Here is a 20,989-nt window from a genome sequence, read left to right as displayed (position 1 = left end):
ATATACAAATGCTCCCTAATTTTTCTTATTCTCCTCAGTGCTTCTCATTTCCAGAGAAAACCAGGGGAACACTGAAAACCCCCAATATTAAAAATACCTCAGTCCTTCCTCAAAAACTGTATTTAATTGGGTTTTCAGAATTTAGCATGTGGCCAACCCCTTCAAAGAAGACAGGTATTTTAAAAATATGTATTGGTCCATGACACACGTAGGGAAGGGGAGGGGTAATGTGGTAGTGGAAAGGATCATATAACAACTTGTATTTTAGACTTTAATCTTCTCTTGGTGTTTCCTCAAGTTTCTTTCTGACACTTTTAGTATCATGTAAAACCTTGCCTGCATGCAAAATACAAACTCAGGAACAAAAATCTGAAAATGCTGCCACAGAAGGCAGAAGTTTGCAGGAATAAGCTACAACACTTGCCTAGGACAGTTCATCTCCCTTCAGTCCTACTGGTTAAAAAATAAATTATAAGCATGATAGTATTTCATTTCTCCTCTGCCTTCCTCCCTGAAAAATCTCTAGTCTTTTCTTTAAAGAATGTTAACCCTAACATGCCTGACAATAATTCTAGACTAACATTTGAGCTGGCATATGAGTACCATAAACATTTGAAGATGCTACTGGAAAAGCACTGTATTTTGTCCCAGATAAATCTCAACAACAAGCTCCACACAGGCCACCCAGGAGAGAGCTTGGGATGAGCTGGGCACTCTATGGCAATTAAACCTTGCCAACAATTCCCTTCAAAATATCCCAGTCTTGTGCACACCACATTTCAGGAAGTTTACTTCAAAAGTGCATCAAACACTGCATTCTTCCTGCCCCTGTGTGTACAAGCTCTACAAGGACAATATGTTGACCAGATGAATGGAATTATGTGAGGAATTACTGGTATAGGATCAAAGCATTTTCTTAAAGCTGCAAAAAAAGGAGCTTGTTTCAAAACATGAATTAAGCTGAGAGAGAAACACCATGAAAGAGAACCCTGGGGCTTGGTGGGAATGGGAAGGGGAGAGAAAACTGAACTACAGTCTCAAAACCATACAGTTTGGTCAAGCTAATATTTGCATGGATTAACTCGGGAAGCTGTTCCCGTATCAAAGAGGAAGTGCACTGACCCAGCAGAGCAGAAGTTTTAAAGCCCCAGGAGAGCAGCATTAGCCAGAAAGCAATGCTGCTCCCCACCATCCTATTTGGAGGCTGAGAGAAAATCAGGCTCTACTGTCCTGGCTTTCCATTTGTGCTGCACCCTGCAATACAGTTAATGATAACCACACAAGGCTTCTCATATTTGCTTGCACAATTTCACACAAGAAAAAAATACTTTTATTTTCATTCCATTGGCCAAACTGGAAATTGGAATTTGGAAATGTGTTCAAATCTCTTGAGTTTGTCAACTGCAAGAACATTACCACAGTCACTGACTGAAATGGTCACATCAGGACAGCACTGCAGCCTGATGCTTTTGAGAACACCCTGTAGGAACTTTCTAAAAAGTTTCTAAAAGTCTCACTTTAGGCCTTCTGAACTTTGTTTCATGAGCACGGTCTCATGTTCATGAAGAAAGCATGCACCTATATCGACATTTTAGTAATTTCCCATTGTGAAAAATAATTGGTTTTACTCTTGAAAGATTATTTAAGCAGTAGGAATATCCTCTGAAAAACCTTTTCAAGTTTATTTTCTGTTCATCATGATTATCTCTTAGAGTAGCTAGTTTTTGCTCACCCTCTTGGGAAGAAATCTAGGTCCTTACAGCTGCTGTAAGACTGACCTAATAACAAAATCTCCCAGAGCTCCACAGAATGAGTCTCCATTCTCAGTGTGAGTGTGACGGGAAGCCAGAGCATATGTACAGAATGGACTGATGTCTGTGAAGAACTCAATTCCCACTTCCAGTGTAAACCAACAGCATCTCCCAGATGCCAGCAGTGTTTGAGCAATCCATCATCGACAGTGGTCACTGCCGAGCCCCGGAGACAGGAGCATCACCCCTGCTGAACTCTCAGTTTGCTCACTGTCTCAACAGTGACTCATGGATAGTTTAACAATCTTCCTTTTCAGGCAAGTGCTCACAGAGTGTGTTTGGTTTTTCCCCTTTTCTTTTGTTGGGGGAGGCAGGAGAGTTCTTTCCTGAGCTGTCTAATCCAGTAGCTCTGCAATAACCCCACTTTCACAAAAAACTGAGGCACAGTACACTGCTTTGGTTTATGGAGTGTATTTTATAAAGACATCTTAGAGAAAAGAACACTGAATCTGTGAGGGAAATGAATCTGGCCCTGAGAAAACGGCTCCAAGCAACACAGTTTGCTTCCCAGCAAATTCAGGCTTAATGCTCATGAATTATTAAATTACCACATTGGCGAGAAGCCCCAGGGGAGGATTACAGAGCTTACAGTAAGACTGTTACTGCAAACACTGGGTTTCCATGGAAACAGAAAATAGTGAAAATAACTACCTGTCATTTCTCTTGCCACATTCAAGGGAAAACCACCACAATGTTAAAGCGTTATTGAGGCTTGCAGGGGAAAGGGAGGTAAGCACCAATTACATTCTCCTTGGCTTCTCATGACTTTGCTACACTTGAACATTTGACACCATCATGAGGATTTTTCTGTTATTTCCATAATGAAAGGTACATATTTTTGCTCCTAAAAGGAATTCTCTCAACTAGAAAAGGCTTCAATTAAAAAAAAAAAAAAAAAAAAGAGAGAGAAAGACTTCAGTCATCAGTCAGTGAGATTCCCCAGTGATGGTGATTTTAACTAATGGAAGGCAAGGCGGACTGACCCTGCCAGGTGGCAGGTGAGGGAAACTTGCAGGGAAGACTGCTAATTTTGGATTACAGGTATTTTGTAGAATAAGGATTTTATCACCATCTCTACCCTGGGAGAAGCTAATGGTTCTGAGGTCTGATACAGCAGCTGTCATATTTAATTCCTGCTCTACAAGAGCTTTGCACATGACAATTTCTGTCAGGAACGCAGACCTGGCTTTTGAGGGGAATTTTCCCACAGAAAGAGCTCAGGCACAATGAAAGGATTCCATCCACTGAGCCTTCCTACAGACAGAAAATTACTTGGAAGTGCCTTCTCTGAGCTCACTTACACATTTAAACAACACAGATTTCCCCACTGCCCCTCAAGTGAGCAGAATTTCTTCCAGCTGTGTGTGTTCACGGCACATTGTCAATTCCTCCTGAGCAGGAAAAGGGAGGAAGTTCCAATGCTTGCAACTCATTGATTTCTTCCTGTTAACAACTGAAAAATCAAAATAACCTGTAGAAAACTCAATATCCCTGCCTATTTGTATGTCATACTTGATCTTCAACCAAAAAAAAAAAAAAGCCCCCACTTGTGGGGGAAGGAGGATGGTGGGGTGAAAGATACAAAATAAGATGGATATTTGTAAAAGCTCCTGCTTTGGAATAGCTACATATTAATAAGTCCATAGGAACTAGGAAAAATAGTAATTTTATAGAAAATAATTAACATATTTAATAACACCACTTACATCTCTTACAGCAACTTTCATATACAAATCCAGACAGTAGCAGTTTCTTTTGCATACACTAATAACAAAACAGAGAATAGGAAAACCAAGCAAATGCACATTCCAGAGAGAGATCCAGGGAATGAAAGTCAGCTGAAGCAACCAATAAAGAAAATGAAAATGCATCACTTCTCCTGTGTCCTTTTCTAAAAACCTACCCATCAAAAAACCTTATAAAATACTCCACAGGTTTTGTCTACAGTGATGACAAAACTTGTGTTTTTCAGAAGTTCTGTATTCTACCAGAAAGGCTCTTTGTTCCAGCTGTCTGTCTGCAGCAGACTTCAGAGACACACAGATTTTCCATGGTCACTGCAGTGACCAGAACAAGGCCATTGCTGTGGGTAGCAATATTTCTTAATGCTTGCTTAGCTTTTGAGGAAGTTCACCTTCAGCAGGATGAAAAGGTCGTGCTGCTCCCATTACTATTGCTATGAATTATCTATTGCACAAAGCTCAGAAGAATAGTCCCCTTGAAATACTAAAGCCACAACAAACTGAAGTACAGGAGGAGCTGATGGAGGATAAGCTATCCCAACAGATCAGATTGCTAGAAGAGGTAAAAATATAAAGATGGGTTTTTTCATGACTAAGCAGAAGAAAAAACTCATTAGTTGGTAAGGTTAATCCCTAAGAAAATTTTCTGAATAATAAAGAAATAATTCAGAGTGATACAAAGTTATTTTTTCCCAGCAGACAAATCATTATACTGACAGTGAATGAGATAACTTTTCTATTTTAAAATAGCTATGCTATTAAAAACATAACAAAAGGAAAATTTAGCATATATTGCACGATAAAAGTAAAATATAATTTTCTACTTCCTTACATAGCAACTGGCAATAAAGGAACATGATAATATTTTAAAGCAATTAACTGAGGATAAATGCCCACACATTGTCCCAGCGCTCCCAGAGCCATTACTTGAGAGAGAAACAATACAGAAAAAGGATCTTCAGGTCAGTCCCATATCCTGGGAGAGAATGCAGTCAGGCTGGTTTGACACAGTTCTTACTGCGGATCCTTCCATGTCAGTTAACAATTTCTCTTTCAGCTATTCAACTTCAACCATATTTATCTACACAGCGACCCTTCTCTCCTTTTTCTGACCTTATTAATGCCTGTCTTACTCTTTTTTATTTCACCTGCCCCCCCCTCCACTCCCAGCTGCCAAACTTCCCTCTGCCCAAGCAGAATCTGGTGTCCAGAACATGTACAATTTCTACTGCCTTGGGCAGGTAGGGCTGCTCTGTACAGGTGTTCCTGCACTAAGGATGCTCATCCTGCACATCAGAGCTTTGAGAGGACTCAAACCCCTTCTCGGACAGGACCTGTGGGAAATTTGCCATTGCATTTCACATGTTGGCTCAGTGTTTGAAATGAAAGCTCCTGAGAGTGGTAATTGTCTGCAATTAGCAAGTGCTACAGGAAAATTATTCAAGATGGCATGTGTAAGCACAATGTAATTTTAGCTACACTGTTCCTGCTAACATTTTTTAGCAGTTGATATACATTCCTATTGACAGTTAAAAAGGATAACAAAAAAGACTAAATGATGATGAGAACCATGGAGCTAATGGCCATCAACAAATACAAACAGAGGTGAGGGATTCCTGTCAAATTTGTCAAGGTAACCTTCAGCAGCTTGGTACAGATTTGTATTCTGACGTCTGAACCGGGATACTGTGTCTCAGAAACTCCTACTACAGAAAGAGTGAAAATCAAATTCCCTACAAATTCATCATTTCTAAATCCAGTGTTTCCAAGTGCTGCATTTCATTCTACTCTACCTAAACACTGGCACATTTTCCTTTTACAGCCTCCCCTGGCCACTCAAGTGCAGTATCGGGACTTCTACAGGACCAGGTTATACAAATGAGTAGCAACTTGAGAAAGCTTCTAACACTCACACACTGGTTAAACCAAATCCAGTCTGGTCATGGCCCAGAAGTTTACTTGCTTACAAGGATACATTTAAATTGATAACTATGTTCTCTAATATTTTTATCCCTCTAGTATTTTGAACTATTTACATGTTTGTCTGATGAGTTTTATTACAGAAAATAATTTGGTTGGAAAATGATCCAAGATCCAAAGACGAGTTACAAATAGGTAATCATGATCTCCATTATCTCTGCAGAGCACCAAACCCCACTGCAGAGCAGTACTAACAGCCAAACATTTGCCACTGAACATTTGACTCAGCCTTGAAAAGTAGGGGCAGATGATTTTATATCAGATGACTTTTGAGCAGCTGAATCCAACTATCCTGCTGTAGACCCAGGGTGTTTTTTCAGTCCATAATTATATTTCCAAACCATGTTTCTCTCCTGAGAACTGCTTTGTCAATGGTGCTAAATCCTTAAGACAAGACTTGGGACAGACTGTACTGCTCACATTCTCCCCATCATCCACCCACAAACTGAGAACATTTTCCACAAAAAACATCTTTCTATATTACCTATTAGCAAGAGCTTTAAAGAGCAAGCTTATATTTTTTCTCATTTTGGCTACTGCTTTTAAATTTCAACACTGAAATAGATGTTTCTCAACCAAACTCCTAGCCTATGTTGCAGTGTTTACAATCCTGTCTCGCCCCAAAGACATGGCAGATATTTTAAACAGACACTGCAGAGAACACCTGGTCTCTCAACAAAGGGTTTGAACACTTTTCTGTATGAGAAATGCCCACGTGGACTTCCTCAGTCACTCCCATCAACACCACCACAGGCACTGAGCACATCTCCCAATCCTCCAGTCACGACGAGGTCGTTGCTATAATGGGAATGGCAAAGGCTCAGTAAGTAGGAGGAAGCAGGTGGAGGAGTTACCAGCAGAAATATGCACAACACCATCTCCCATGCATAATTACTGCTTAGGCCCTCAGATCTTCAAATTCAATCACATCAGAGTTTCTCTTTTGTTCTATTCACTCTCCATAATTAAGGATATTTCTACATGACAAGAAAATTTTAAATCCCAGTGGTGTGTAAAATAGGGTAACTGGTTGAAGATGCAGGCAGAATGAAAAACATACACATTTAAACAAACTTTATAAAGAAAAAATAAGATGGGCATTTATTTATCCTTTTCCATACTCAAAAGGCTGAGAGAACTGGGATTGCTCAGCCTGGAAAAGCGAAGGTTTCAGGGTAGCCTAAGTGCCCCTCCCAGAACTTGAAGGGAGTCTACAGGAAAGATGGAGAGAGACACTTCACAAGGGCTGGAGTGAGATGACAAGGGGGAATGGCTTTACACTGAGAGTGGGTTTGGATGAGATATCAGAATTAAATTCTCCCCTGTGGGGGTGGGGAGGCCCTGTCCCAGGCTGCCCAGAGAAACCCTGGATCCCTGGGAGTGCCCAAGGCCAGGCTGCACAGGGCTTGGAGCAGCCTGGGACAGTGGAAGGTGTCCTGCCCGTGGCAGGGGGTGGAACGAGATGGACTTTTAGGTCCCTTCCAACCCAAACCATTCTGGGATTCTGTGACAGTTGGAATGGACTTAACAAGCTTATTTTCAGAAAAAAATCCTGCTGTCATACTTCTGAATGTGTAATTTTTCTAAGCTATGCATAATTCCATGCATTTTCCTAGAAAAACAGAGTTATTATATTAGGTATCTAAACCACACTGCTTTACTGGATTTAATTTATTTTCACTCACCAAAATCATGCTAAAAATGTCAAGAAATGTAAATATATCTCTGATTTGTTGCATTCTTCTAGCACAAATAACACTCTGCATCCTTTTGTCTACCAGTTTCCAGCTCCTTTAGAGCAGTTTCATCCAGACTTTATCTCTTTATTCTATCAAGTTTAATACCTCTCTTCTGTTTGAAGCAGGAGATGCATTCCCATATAACAGAACAAAATTAGTTGGCTCTGATGTGATTTGTGCTTGACAAATCTATGTTGACTTTTACTTACCATCTTGTTAGCTTCTTATTGCTAACAAGTAGTTTATTTGTTCCACAACTTTTCACATTTGTCATCGGATTGCAGCTGACCTTCTTAGGGAGATTGAGGCAAAACAGCTATTAAATACTCCAGCTATCTTGGAAACATCTGCTCATGGCTTAATGTCCCCTTTAATCTGTTCAGTTATTTCTTGATTTTGTAAAAAATGCTTATTTGCTGGTAAAGCATTATAGAATTATTCTTTTGGTTTTTTGTCCTTGATGCCCTTTGGTACTTGTATTTTTTTCTACAAGTTTCTGTCTCTTCCTATCCCTGTTTGTGCAATTTCATCTGTCTTTTTTTATACTACATTTCCAACTCCATTTCACCAGAGAACATGATACAGACTTTCTGTTGTCCCCATATATTTAATCTTTCCTTCCTGCTGAAACAATTTGCTTTTGTGCTCTTCAACAGTATCATTCAGAAACAGACAACTCTCAAATGTCTTTTCTCCATATCAGTTTACCTATCTCTATTTACCTGATCTATTTGACACCTTCCTTACTGAGTTCACCATCTTTACAGTAACATTTTCTTTGTTGCCTTCTTGATGTTACTCTGAACTCAATCACTCCATGATCATTCATCCCAAGGTATATCTCACAATGGGGTATAATCACTGGCTAGAATCCAAACTAGATCAATTATCACATAATTTTCTAGTAACTTCCACTCAGCAAACAAACTGAGATATTAAAGATGAGTCACGAAGTTGCTAGACTAGTGGCTTGTGCATGCAAGAAAAAAAGAAATCCCAAATACTTTAAAACAGACAAATAAACTTTAATCCCTTTTTTATCTGAACCTTCAAGTTCTACTTACTTAGAAGTATTACTTATATTTCTGTCAGACTGAAAATGAAGTAACTTTTTCCTTGTGTTTACCTCTAGGTGTGACCCCTCTGATGACAGTGTTGTTATTCCTGCTGTCCATAGCTCCCCCCGTCATCCTTTGTCTGCTCCTCCTTTGCTGACAACCATTAAACACAGGAACATCTTTGTATTCAGAACCTGGGAACCATCTCAAATGGTATTTCAGCTGCTGCTCCAACCTTCTGATTGCTAATCCACACCTGGTGCATGCTGTTACTGCAGCCCTTGAATAACACTGAAACATTCAGCAATTCTTCACTTAACCTCCCTGGGAAATAACTCTTGGCACCAGCATGTTCAGGGAGGTTTCTAATCCAGCATATGTCCAAGGCAGTAATGCTGAAAGCCACTCAGCCTCCAGTGTGAGCTGCTTGGGTAAGAAATTTATCCCTCCAAACCATTTCAGAAGTCAATTTGTCCCTTTCATTTAGAGTGTAGTGTGCAGAAGCCTTGCTTGGGTTTTTTACATTAATGTACTGTTTCCCGAGAGGAAAGAAAATGTTTTAAGTAGATATAGATAAAAGTAGATACAAAAACATCATTCTAAATTTGTAGCAATGTGTTTGTCTGTTTTCTGGTTTCTTCTCCAAAACAGAGCTCAGCCTCATTACACACTTCTTCCTCAGCACTCTTTGGGATGTAAGAAAATGTAAAAAATTATGCTGTTTTCACTATAGCAGACCACTGATGCTTAATACAAAGAGCTAAGTAATAACAACTGTTTGCACAAAAAAGCATTGCTATATTTATTTAAATTTGCCTGAACCACTCTTTGTGCTTTTTCTCATTATAACTATTATTTCCTTTTGATTTTTAACACTGGCAAAACCCTTTCCTTAAGGCTCTCCACTCAGTGTTTACATACAAACTGCAGCCCAAGAAAACTCATCTTCTTTCAAAGCAATGTCTGCTAGCAGCAGCTTGTCCACCTGTCCCTTCCTCTTCCTGGCAGCTTTTCTCATCTAAATTATGTAATATTTTACTGCTTTGCAGTAGGAACTAGTTGGGTGTATTTTTTTCTGTTTAGTTTTCCATTTTCACCTTTCCCTCTTAACAGCTATTTTCTGGTAATTCTCTCAAGAGAGGAATCAAAGGCACATCCTAAACTACATCCACGGGAGTGTCCAAAGAGCTGCAGAGATGGGAAGGGTCTGGAGGAGAAGCCTTGTGAGGAGCAGCTGAGGGCCCTTGGTTTGTTCAGCCTGGAGGAGACTGAGGGGAGACCTCACTGGGGCCTTCAGCATCCTCCCGAGGGGCAGGGGATGGGAGGGCACCAATCTCTGCTCTCTGTGCCCAGGGACAGCAGGGAGGGGCTGGAGATGTGTCAGGGGAGGTTTAAGCTGGATATCAGAAAATACCATCAAGTCATCAGAGCTTTCTAAAATAGACAAATTTTTAGTGGGAGGTACTCTGAAGAGATACAAAACTGTTCTCACTTACTCTGAGCTTTTTTCCAAAGACAGGATAGAATATTCTGTGGCTCTTCCCTCACTTTGAAACAAATCTAAACCTAATTGCTGAAAACTAGGAGAGTTTTGACTATGACAGCAAGTGACTGTCAGGACACGCTTTTACCAAAACCCAGAACATTGCACAAACATGGTGTTCTTCAGATCAGACCAAGCTGTAAGAGAGCTGTAAGCTGCATTTGCTCAACTTCCAAGACACAAAATAAATTCTGCAATGCTCTTCTACATACTCTGATGTTTTCAAAACACATGCTTGTAAGAAAAAAGGCCGGCCCATCTCATGTTTGCTAACACTGGTACCAATTATTTCAATAAACTGAGAGCACAGACATAGGGAGGAATGTTAAAGAGTTTATGTTGAGACCAATACAGTGACCAAAAAAAAGCTATTTTGTGACAGGAAGGCAAGGAGCAGAGGAAAGTTACAGAGGCACACAGCAGTCCCTTCTCAAACCAGCCCCTCAGCCTGGCCCTGTCATTATTTGTGCTTCTTAACCAACAGCCCTAAGGAGGAAGCGATGAGACACCAAGACCTTCTGTAATGTCTGGAGGTAAAGTCAGAAAACTAAAAAATTCAACCATTCTGTGCCTTTCCTGCTTCACTAAATTTCCTATGCAAAGACCAGTACTTCTGATATTCCCACATGAGGACTGCAGGGCCAGCAACTCGCGATCTACCAGCTCTGTCCTTCCAGCTGGCCCACAAGAACACACCACGTGTTTATCTCCAATGCATCTGCTCTGCTACAACTCATTTCCTAGGACGTTTTTTAGCTGTTTGACAAATTCCTACCTGATCTGTTTGCCTTCCCGGACATCATACAAAGAAAAAAAGACATCTGTGTCCTCTCCAATGGTGTTGTAGGTGAAGCTCTTCAGGCTGAGGAAGAAGTGATGAGGCACTGGCATCCGACAGGCTTCCCCGTGCCGCTGACGGATGGTGTCCACCTGAGTCAAACCAGGGAAAACCATTGGCACTTCTTCACAAAGAAAGGACACCAGACCAACGTGAGCATTTTAACAGAGATCCTGCTCTCCTCTCGCCCTCAAGTAAAAGTTTAATCTCAAATTTACTCTGCCTCAGAGATAGGTGCTAGATTAAGATTTCTGTCTCTATTTTTACCGCTTCTAATTTGAATAGATTGATGAAACTGTGATAACCAAGTAGATACAAAACAAATGGTTTATGCATTGGAAATCTGATTTTATCAAGTAAACCAAGTCAATCCTATTTCTCAAATTTTGCTTTGATTCTGGAACTGAAAATGAATTATAAGACAGTACTGGAGTGAGTCCTGATGATTTCCATTTAAAGCAGATGGACTTCAAAGCACTGTTAGTAACATTTGTTACATTATTTCTTTTGAGCAGCTGCAATTCACTTACAGAGGTCATTTCTGCAGCCAGTAGGACCAGGGCAGTGACTGTCCCTCTGTACTGGGCACTGTGGTGGAGTGCCCATCCTTGGAGGGATTTTAAAAATGTGTAGATGTGGCACTCAGGGACAGTTTAGTGGTGGCCTTGGCAATGCTGGGGGAGCATTTGGACTTAAGGGCATTTTCCACTCAAAAACAATTCATGACTTAGAACCAGGCTTAACAGACCAGTTTGTCCTGCAGGTATAAAAAAACTTAACAAGGGTTGATACCATAGAAAGGTTTACATTTTGGCTCAACATATCAAGGCCTATTTACAGCAGTGAATGCTGGGGTGGCCAAAGAAAAAAAAGAGTATAACCAAATGTATGCTTTCAGTTTTTATAACCCTTTACATCCATTCATGCTGATCTTAATAAACAGGTTGCATGAATATCCTAAATTCCCTATGTTCATCTCCTCTGAATGCATAGACAGGTACAGTCTAACCAAAAAAATCTTAAATTTCCAGACTTACAATTCAGATTTGTACTGGTTTAAAAGGAATTTTGTTCTGGACTTTAAATTAAATCCAAGGAAATCCTCATTCTTTAAAGACAGGTACCTGTGGAAGCACAGATATCTGTAAAGATCAAAGCCAGATTCCATGACCAGGACTGGATTATACCAGTACAGAAAGGATGTGTGAAACAGAAGCCACTAAGCCACGTGTTAGCAGGTAGACAGAAGAGTCACAGGGGCAGAGCGAGGCTTTTGATCTCACTACACAATTGTATCTTTTAAGAACAACAGTTACAAGCTCAGGAAAAGAGACCTAAATGGAATTGGAAGACGGACCTTAGTGACTTAAATACTTGGGAATCTTCTGAGGAAGTGTTCTGTGGGTAAGGACTTACCCAGTAATCTCCATCATACCTTTACCTACATTACCAAGTTCTTTACCAAGAATTTAAAGACAATAAAAAATTCAAATGTGGATGGTATTTACCTGTGATGTGCTCTGCTGGACACTGTGTCTACTTGACAAATGCTGTGGAGATACAAAAGAGTAAAATTTAAACCTTTTTGAAAGTAAGAAATATGTACATTATATTCATGTAGCATTAGAACAGTAATTCTAAAATATGATTTTCAAAATGATTACAACTTTACATGCCTTTTTTTCAGTGTATCATCACTCACAAGACCACTTGCTTTCCTAAAGGCTTTTCTCAGTTTAGCTGTTTCTTTACCTATTTGAATTTACAGGGAGTATTTACCTTAGCTTTTAAAGTAAATGGCTATCACAAGTTAGACAGAATTTCAAAAATAAATGTTATTACAGTGTTGGAAAATTTAATTATTCTGTATAACCTGTGTCTTCTTCTGCTAAATGGGAAGATACCTCACTAATCCTCATCTCCTGGTATGTTGTCTGTGGAAAGGTGCATTTGTTAAAAAACACAGGCATCTAGAAAGAAAGATGGATTTTAGACGTTGTTAAAACTTTTTGCTCTAATAAAAAATGAAATCCTGAAAATTGGTTAAAGACTCTTCCACAATTTCATCTGCCCAATACCTGTAAAGAAGAATCAGTATAAAGAGCTACATGTCTAAAAAGTCAGAGGATGATGCTGTATTTAAAGCCTTTTATGCTAGAAGGAGATGTTATAATCAGAAAATGGACTGCAAGACTCACTGAAGCCATTTAATCTCCAAAGGGAGATTTAAATACTAATCTAAATTGAAAAGGTTTCAGAGAGCTTTAAAAAAACCATCATTTATGATTCTGCCATGCCTTTCCCTGCACATCATCTTAATATTAGCATTTTAAACCAAAATATTAACATTGACACTGCCACACATTATTAAATACTCTCTTCATTTGCCCCACCTCCCTCCCTCTATTACAAACCCAACATCTTATTCTGACCAAACATTTACACTCTATACCAGAATTAGCAGATCTGTTGACAAACATGAAGCTTCAAAGGAGGTGAAAGTAAAAGATTGTCCACAAAATGCATTTGGCAATACTCTTAATCTACAATGCTGTTGTGTTCACAAAGAACACAAAAAAGACTTTTTACCACAAAAGGAGAGATATTCTTCATAATGAGACTAAACCAAGGAGATGCTGGGTACTGGGGGAGCTGGCAGAAGTGCTCACTGAGCCACTCTCAATCCCTCACCAGCAGTGGGCCCAGCTGGCCAAGGACACCCCTGTATTTGACACAGGTGATGCCACATCTCAAATCCTGTGTTCAGTTTTGGGCCCCTCACTACTGGATCAGCTATTAGGGAAAATTTTGTCACCTAAAGCATTGTCAAGCCTTAGTGGTGGAGTTCCCACCCTTGGATTTAAAAGACCTGTAGCTGTGCCACTTGGGGACAGGAGTTGGTGGGGCTGCGGCAGTGCTGGGGGAATGGTTGAGCTCAATGATCTTAAAGGTCTCCTCCAACCGAAACAATTCTGTGATTCTACATGGCATATTTTGACATCTGTTTACATTCACTGTTATAAAAATGTCCTCTTTCACACTCTCAGTAGAAAAATAATGATCTCCAGCCCCATTGTTTGTCTAACTATTGCATCATCTTCTGAATGTTAAAAGCCTTCAAGTTGGCTGAGTTGCCTATCATCTTTTTGTCACCTGCAGCCACTCAGAATTAGCTGGCACAGAAAAGACCAGTTATTTAAGCTATTCAAGATGTCCTGACTGCTTTTGATTAAATTAATCTCTAAATCCAAGTAAGAAAGTGAGACACTCAGGCAACACAAATATGAGAGGTGGTCTGAAGAGATTCATCAGCAAACACTGCTGCTTACAGAGTGTACACTGAGGTAAATCTATGACAATAAGTGGTAAAAACCTCAGGTTTTAAATTTTTCCACAACTAAAAGATTAGATTTGACTAACTCTCTGCTTTCATGCTTCAGGACCATGTTATTACAATATAATCACTGACTGAGTTAATTTATGTGCCCTTGCCTCTGGCCAGGCAAAGTGCCCAGAGGGTAGATGCCATTTTTGGGTATTTGGATGGGAGGGTGACTGAAAATAACCAACATGGATTTATCAGGGGTACATTATGCTGGATCAAGTGATTCCCCTGAGGTAAAATAACCAAATCAGTAGATTAGGGAAGATAAGTGGCTGCTGTGTTCCCCTAGCTCAGCAAGACCCTCAGCACGGTCTCCCACAGCATTCCTGTACCCAACTATAAACTTACACCTTCATGGACAGACCCATTATTTGTTAAAAAAAATTCAACAAACAGTAGGATTTTCAGGCTCCAAAGGTAGTGGGCTGATGGTGTGCATTCTTCAGAGGTCTGTCCTGAAACCTATGTGATCTTAAATTGCCAGATGATCCTAAATTGGGGACAGCAGACTGGCAGGGTCCTACTAAAGCAAGTCAAACAGAAGTTGGGGGAGCACTCGGGCAGCAGAGACATTTAACAATTTACTGTTAAATGTAAATTTAACAGGAATGGAGCCAGTAGACTGAGAATAACATTTATTCCTTTTTCCTCAGCACTGAGTAAACTACAGCTGAAGTACTGCATTCAGCAAAGGGCAGTGAAGCAGCACAGGTGTTTGAGGAGGATGCAGGGAATGCAGCATTTGAGTCTGGAGAAGAGAAGGTTTGTAGGTGACCTGTGGCAGCCTTCCTGTGTCCATGAAGCTCCCAGCACAAAGAGGCAGCCAGGCTCTCCACAGAGCTGCACAGCAGATTGGCCAAAACACTGTGGTCATCAACTACAACATGGGATATCCCACCCTTCCAACAAGGCAAAATGTAACTCCATCAGGGCAGCCATTACAACATTCAATCCTTTCCTTTGAAGAATTTCAACATCCATCTGGACAAAGCACCGAGCAGCCTGGTCTGAATTCACTACTGACCTTGCACTGAGAGCAGAAAGTTTGCCTAGACCTCCCTGAGGCCCCTTCCAACCTGAAAAGCCTTCCAAAGTGATATAAAAATAGGACTGTTAAGAAACTATCCATCTTCATGCTAAAAAAAAAAAACCCAAAAAAACCCAAAAAAAACAAAAAAAACAAAAAAAATCCACCAAAACAAAAACAAACAAACAAAAAAAACAACCCAAAAAACCACCACCAAAACCATTTTTACCTTTATTTTTCCCAAAAGATAGTTGTCTGCAAAGACTGTGCAAACTTTCACAGATACAATGTTCAGTATATCTTTCCTCATCAAAGTGTTTTCTGATGCTTAAATTGATTCCTTGCTATTGTAACCCAGGCCTATTGATTCTTTTCTTATCCATCATTAGGATGAAAAGATTAATTAATTCAGCTTGTGATTTCATTATAACCTCAAATCTCCTCTACAAAACCACCTAAGCTTGTAGTGTCCCAATCTATACTTCAGAGCCAACAACTGACTGCAGGATTTAAAACCTTACATTTATGATTCTCCCTAGTATACTACATTTTTCACATAATTTCTTAAATTTCTCTCTATTATTTGGAATTCTGATCCTTCCCTCCACTGAAAGAATCAGAAATACTATTTCCAACTTTGTGGATTTTGTATATTTAGTAAGCAGACTCCTTATTTCAGCATCTAGTCCTTAATTAAACTTGAAGTACTACAAAATGGAGGATGACCCCAAGAAATTCAGCTAATTCATCCCTCCTCCTATTTAATCAAATTATTTACAACCGTTCAATTTTTTTTTTTTTTTTGTATGGGTTTTCTAATTAGCTCTGTGTTTACATTACAGTAATTTAATCTAGAACTAATGACCTTTGGAGAATTTAAATTAAAACAAACATTTAAAACCTTTACCAAAATCTAAATATGGCATCAGCTGCTTCTCCTCTATCCACTAGACTTATCTATGTTCTGGAACTTTCAAAAATTGCTTATTCTGGACAAGTTCACACTCAGTATTACTCATGTCTTTGCTGCAAGTAATTATTATTTTCTTTTATTATTATTAGTAGTAGTAGTAGTAGTATTAGTATTATTTTCCAGCATTTTTTACAGGGAGAGAAAAATTACTAGCTCCTCCTCCATCACCTATTCTTAAGGTGTGAAATTGTCTTGCCCTTTGCTGGTATTCTGGAACCTTATCCATCTTCCCAATGATTATCACTAACGTGTCTGATATGGCTTCTCCAAAGATGCCAACTGGAACTCCAAATCCCTTGGAACTGAAAACTTCTTGAAAAAGTTACCACCTTAGCAGAGTTCAGTGGGGCAAGAAGGACATTAAGGGCCACATTATTTTTTTGCATCGCGTGCCAGTTGGTTTTTCCCAGTATAAAAACTTTCTTTTAGCTTCCCAGGTAGTACCAGGTTATTTATATAAAACTGTTTCTTGATACAATTGACCACATTTGTTTGTTATCTTTGAATTTGTGCATTGCCTTTCTAATTTTTCTATTTACCCACTTTTGCTATTCTATTATACTTCTCTATAATTCTGTTCTTGTAAACTGGCTCTCAGTAATCTCAATTTCCCTTTCACTCTAATGCCTGGAGGAAATGAAGAATTCTTAATTTATCCAACTTGGCCTGTTAGCGAGCATCTTGTGGTTTTGTTTTTAATTTACTGAAAGAACTATCAATTCTCCTTACCTCCATTTTCTCATCCAACCTCTTTCTCATGATATCTTATCTATCAATAACAGTTTTCAGTGTTGTTCTTCCTCATTCCTTCCCTAACAATGCCTGGTGAGTGAATCCCCTCATTCCCAAGTCAGTCTTAAACTGCTTTCTGTCTTCATATTCTCAGCTGACTTTTTACTGGGCTTTAGAATGCAGTGTACTCAAACCTGTTCTCTGTTAATCTGCTTTATTTTACAAAGAACAACCAAGAAAATCACAACAAAGATTTCATGATCTTTTGTCCAATTTGTGTCCACTTGTTTTCCTTATCTAGAAGAGTTCTGGGTAAGTGAATTCTTATTTTCTTGACTATTCCTTTCTATCAATCACATTTACCATTTGAATAAAGAATATACAGTTCTGAGGTGATGCAACATTAATTTTAAACTATTTATTTAGGAACTCTATTTTTTTTTTTTTTTTAATTAGGAGCTCTGGTGAACTCATGGCATTTCTCTCACACAGTTGCAAGAAATGCCTAAGCTGCAGCAGTTACACAGCCAGCATCTGTGCCTTTCATGCACCTCCTGAACTTGTCTTGAAGACACATACCCACTGCAATAACTTTACAGAAAAGCTAAATGTAAATAATCACCAGCTTTGAATATTTCTGATTTGTGAAACCATTTCAGATATTTGTGTCTTGTAACCCTTCCACTAAAATGTGCCATCCAAGTGTTCCTGACGTCCTGCAGGACTTTGTGTTCCTAAATGACAACTTCAGTCCAGTGGAAATTCCAGCGCTGAGCTCTGTGGCAGAATTCTGAGAACATATTTTCCCACCATTCAAAAGTAATATGTATTTTTAAAAAGTGTTCTGTCATATTGGTTAAAGTCACAAACATTGTCATAGGGAAAGGGCAATTTGTTTTCCTTCAGGAGCAAAGCAACAATTCCTGACAAGTGCTGTGCATCCTGCAGCCACTGGCATTTAGCTTCAGAATGAGAAACACAGAGAAGCAGGATGTGCAAGGCCTCAGAGCACAATAGTTCTGCCAAAGAGATGAATACAGCATCACCCAGCAGCCACACACTTAGCAATGAAACATGAGAGCTAAAAGAGAGGCTCAAATGTAACAACTTACAATTTATCATCAAGAAGAGCAGTGCTAAGCCTAATGACTGAGCAAAAAGTGCTTGAATCTCTGTTGTCACAGAGAGAAAAATCTGATGTGCTACCTCACCCATTGCTCTGCTAATGAGTGTTTTCTATGTTACATTTAACATCCTACAATCCTGAAAATATAAGAAAGTAATTTGTCTCTCACAACTATTCCTGCAAGATTATTTTACAATGTAAAACCTCACTGCTCATTTGAGAATCCATAAAGTATTTAGCCACAAGTAAGGAGGATTCTTTCCTTGGGCTTTTGGTAAATGATAGAAACTATCCCCAAACCACATTAAAAATAACCCTAAAACAACCTAAGTCACCAACATACCTTTCCTTCATTTTTTACAAAATTTAAGGTAAAAAAGAACAGCTTTTCAGCTGCTTTGGTTCTTGAAATTGCCTCCTGACTGTGAAGAGATGTGATTAGACAGCACTGTCCTCTTGCATCTACAGACTCTGGCAGCAGTGAAGTGTGAAGTGAGTAATGGTGCTGTCCTGAGCCCTGCCCAGGATGGAGCAGCACAGAGACAGTCACAGGACTAAGGGGTGACATAATCAGGCTGCTCTGGCAATAAATATTGCCTATTTGCAGTACTCCAAGTATTCAGAGTAAAAAAAATATGCAGAATAAACCTCAGAGTAATAAACCAATCCTTAGTTAGCAACTGATCTCACAGCCTGAGTCTTCACTGATGGAATTTGCTACCAAGTAATTTCCACGCCGTACTGAAGGAAAACCCTGCTGCACTGGCACTATGGACCATGGCAAATTAGGAACAAACTTTAAAAATTAGCACTATAGACTGGTGTAATTTCATATTTCTTATGCAATAATTCTTACTTCTTTCCATGAAATCCACTGTTACATGGTGCAAATAATCCAAACCAGCAACAGCACCCAGCTTGTTTACAAAACATGCTTTGGTTTAAGGAAAAGTCACATCTTGCACACCAAACCCATCACCAAGCCATGGATCTCTCTGCCCCTGATCTTAAATGGCTGAAAGTCAGAACTGTTTTAAAACAGGAAATTAAAAGCTTCCTAGAAGTAGAGTGACACTGTAACAACATTATGTAGAAAACAACTATTTTCTTTGGAAGATATTAAGTGAAGAAGTTGTACAAAATAATTGCTGAGGGTTTTTTATTTGGGTTTTTTTTTTTAGATAAAACAGCATCTGAGGAAAGGTTTTCATTCACTTTCCTGATTTTTACATGCTGTTTCTCCCTCTACAGTTACATCACAATCCAAACCAAAATTATCTATATTAGTCCTACTAAGAGAGAATCCAAACACAGTTAAGTTGTAAAATGCATGAGTGGCTTTACAGTTCACTAATGGCACAATTCACATTTCCAAAACAACTTCATTACGTACAAGCAGGACTGTACAAATGACTAATAATGACAGCATTTGGAACTCACTCCAGTGAAGGAATTATACTACTTCACCTGAAAATCCAAATATTCTTATTCAAATGCACTCCATGCTTTCTAAGGAGCACTGACATTCAAGGATTAGTTTTACTTAAATTAACTTATGCACTTGTCTCCCTTCCTCTCTCCCCTTTTGTGAGCGCAAAAATCTTTGCAACAAGGCAAAGATGTTTATTATCTATGCAAACACAAACTAAGACTTTTCACTTAGGTATTCTTCATCTGCAAATCTGCTCAAAGAATCAAATAATGGCTCCCACAGACTTTCTGTGCTCAGAGAACCTTGCAAGAGTTAACACCACATTACTTGTAAATTGAAATGAAAATGCATCAAAGCATGCCACTACTTAGGATATGAGACACACTGTTCTGGTGGTCAGGGTGCAAATGGAGAAGACATTTAACTTACAACACCACTGGAAACAGAAAAACGCGTGAGAGTAAAGAATATAAACATTTTCCCTTCTCTCCCTCCCACAGTGAAAACTCAGAGGAATCTCCCATAGAATTTCTTACCATTTTATAAAGGTCTGAAACACTGATCTGATCTGAATCCACAACCTCGAAGTCCTTCCGTGGAACTAAGTCAAGGCCCAAATGTCTGCAAGAGAAGGAAGGAGCAGCGTCAGTGAGGCACATGAATGGTCACCAGCACCTCCTGCATGTACCTCCTCCAGGGCAGGGACACAGAAATACTCAGCTATTCCAGTCTTACTGCAATTATTAACAATTAAACAATTCTAAAGAAAATTTAATGCAAACATCAAAAAATCCCTCCACAAACTTGTTACTTTTTGTTCCCTGACTTCAGTGGAGCTCTGGCAATTAATGCAGGGGAAGCTTTTGGCCAATATGTTGGTGCAGTATTCAAAACAAAGTAATTTTGTACATGGAAATGTAGCAGGCAAATCAAGTTCATACTCTGTTTGCTGTTGAAGTATTCAAGTAAGATCTTCATTACATAATGGAAGAGTTCCATTAATAGTACTGTTCAAATGGGCCAACAGATTCCAAGCCTTGGGAAGCTGCTTTGATATTCCTGGTGTTCATAAAACTTCACCCCCGTGTAAACACAGTAATTTTTGTTAATAATAAACAATAACTGCAATAACAATAATCTTAATCTGTATTTGTAACACCCACAAAATGTTTTTAATTATTCTGAACAGAATTAATATTTTGGCTCAAATCAAATATATAAACTGATGAAAAAAATACCAGTGCAAAGATGACTACTTAAGGAATTCAGCTGTAGAGAAGGCAGTTCAGGTCACAGCTTCACAGGAGTAGCAGACAGAATAAGATATTCTTTACCCAGACAAAGAAATGCAAACTGTTAATGAATAATTAGTAACTGTAGACTGCAGAACAAGACAACCTTAAAGGTGACAAACCCCAAGTTTTGCTCCACAGATCTTCAGTTCCTGAGGCACAAAGAGTTCTGAGCATTACAATAAAAAGCTACACTGAACACATATTAGGAATACATTTTTAAAAAACCCAACACATTAATTAACCATTTTCCTACTTTTGCCTTACATAACTTGGTACTTCACTTCCAGACATTTTATATTGAAATTCTC

The 20,989-nt window shown here is 39.1% G+C and overlaps 1 protein-coding gene across 1 annotated transcript in view; it reads right to left on the bottom strand.

Moving 5' to 3' along the window:
* The window catches only part of DOCK3 (dedicator of cytokinesis 3), a 183,947-nt gene that overhangs the window by 96,990 nt on the left and 65,968 nt on the right, over positions 1-20,989 (bottom strand). Inside the window, exons 7-9 of the mRNA XM_053989064.1 lie at positions 19,923-20,007; positions 12,220-12,261; positions 10,649-10,803 (exon numbers count right to left, since the gene is read on the bottom strand). Of these exons, the coding sequence (XP_053845039.1) occupies positions 10,649-10,803; positions 12,220-12,261; positions 19,923-20,007 (282 nt within the window). The remainder of the gene's footprint in view (positions 1-10,648; positions 10,804-12,219; positions 12,262-19,922; positions 20,008-20,989) is intronic.

The sequence above is a fragment of the Vidua macroura genome, chromosome 13, assembly GCF_024509145.1.
Source record: "Vidua macroura isolate BioBank_ID:100142 chromosome 13, ASM2450914v1, whole genome shotgun sequence".
Lineage (NCBI taxonomy): Eukaryota > Metazoa > Chordata > Aves > Passeriformes > Viduidae > Vidua > Vidua macroura.
Note: the sequence above shows the minus strand (reverse complement) of the source record. Positions and strands in the feature narration are given on the sequence as shown.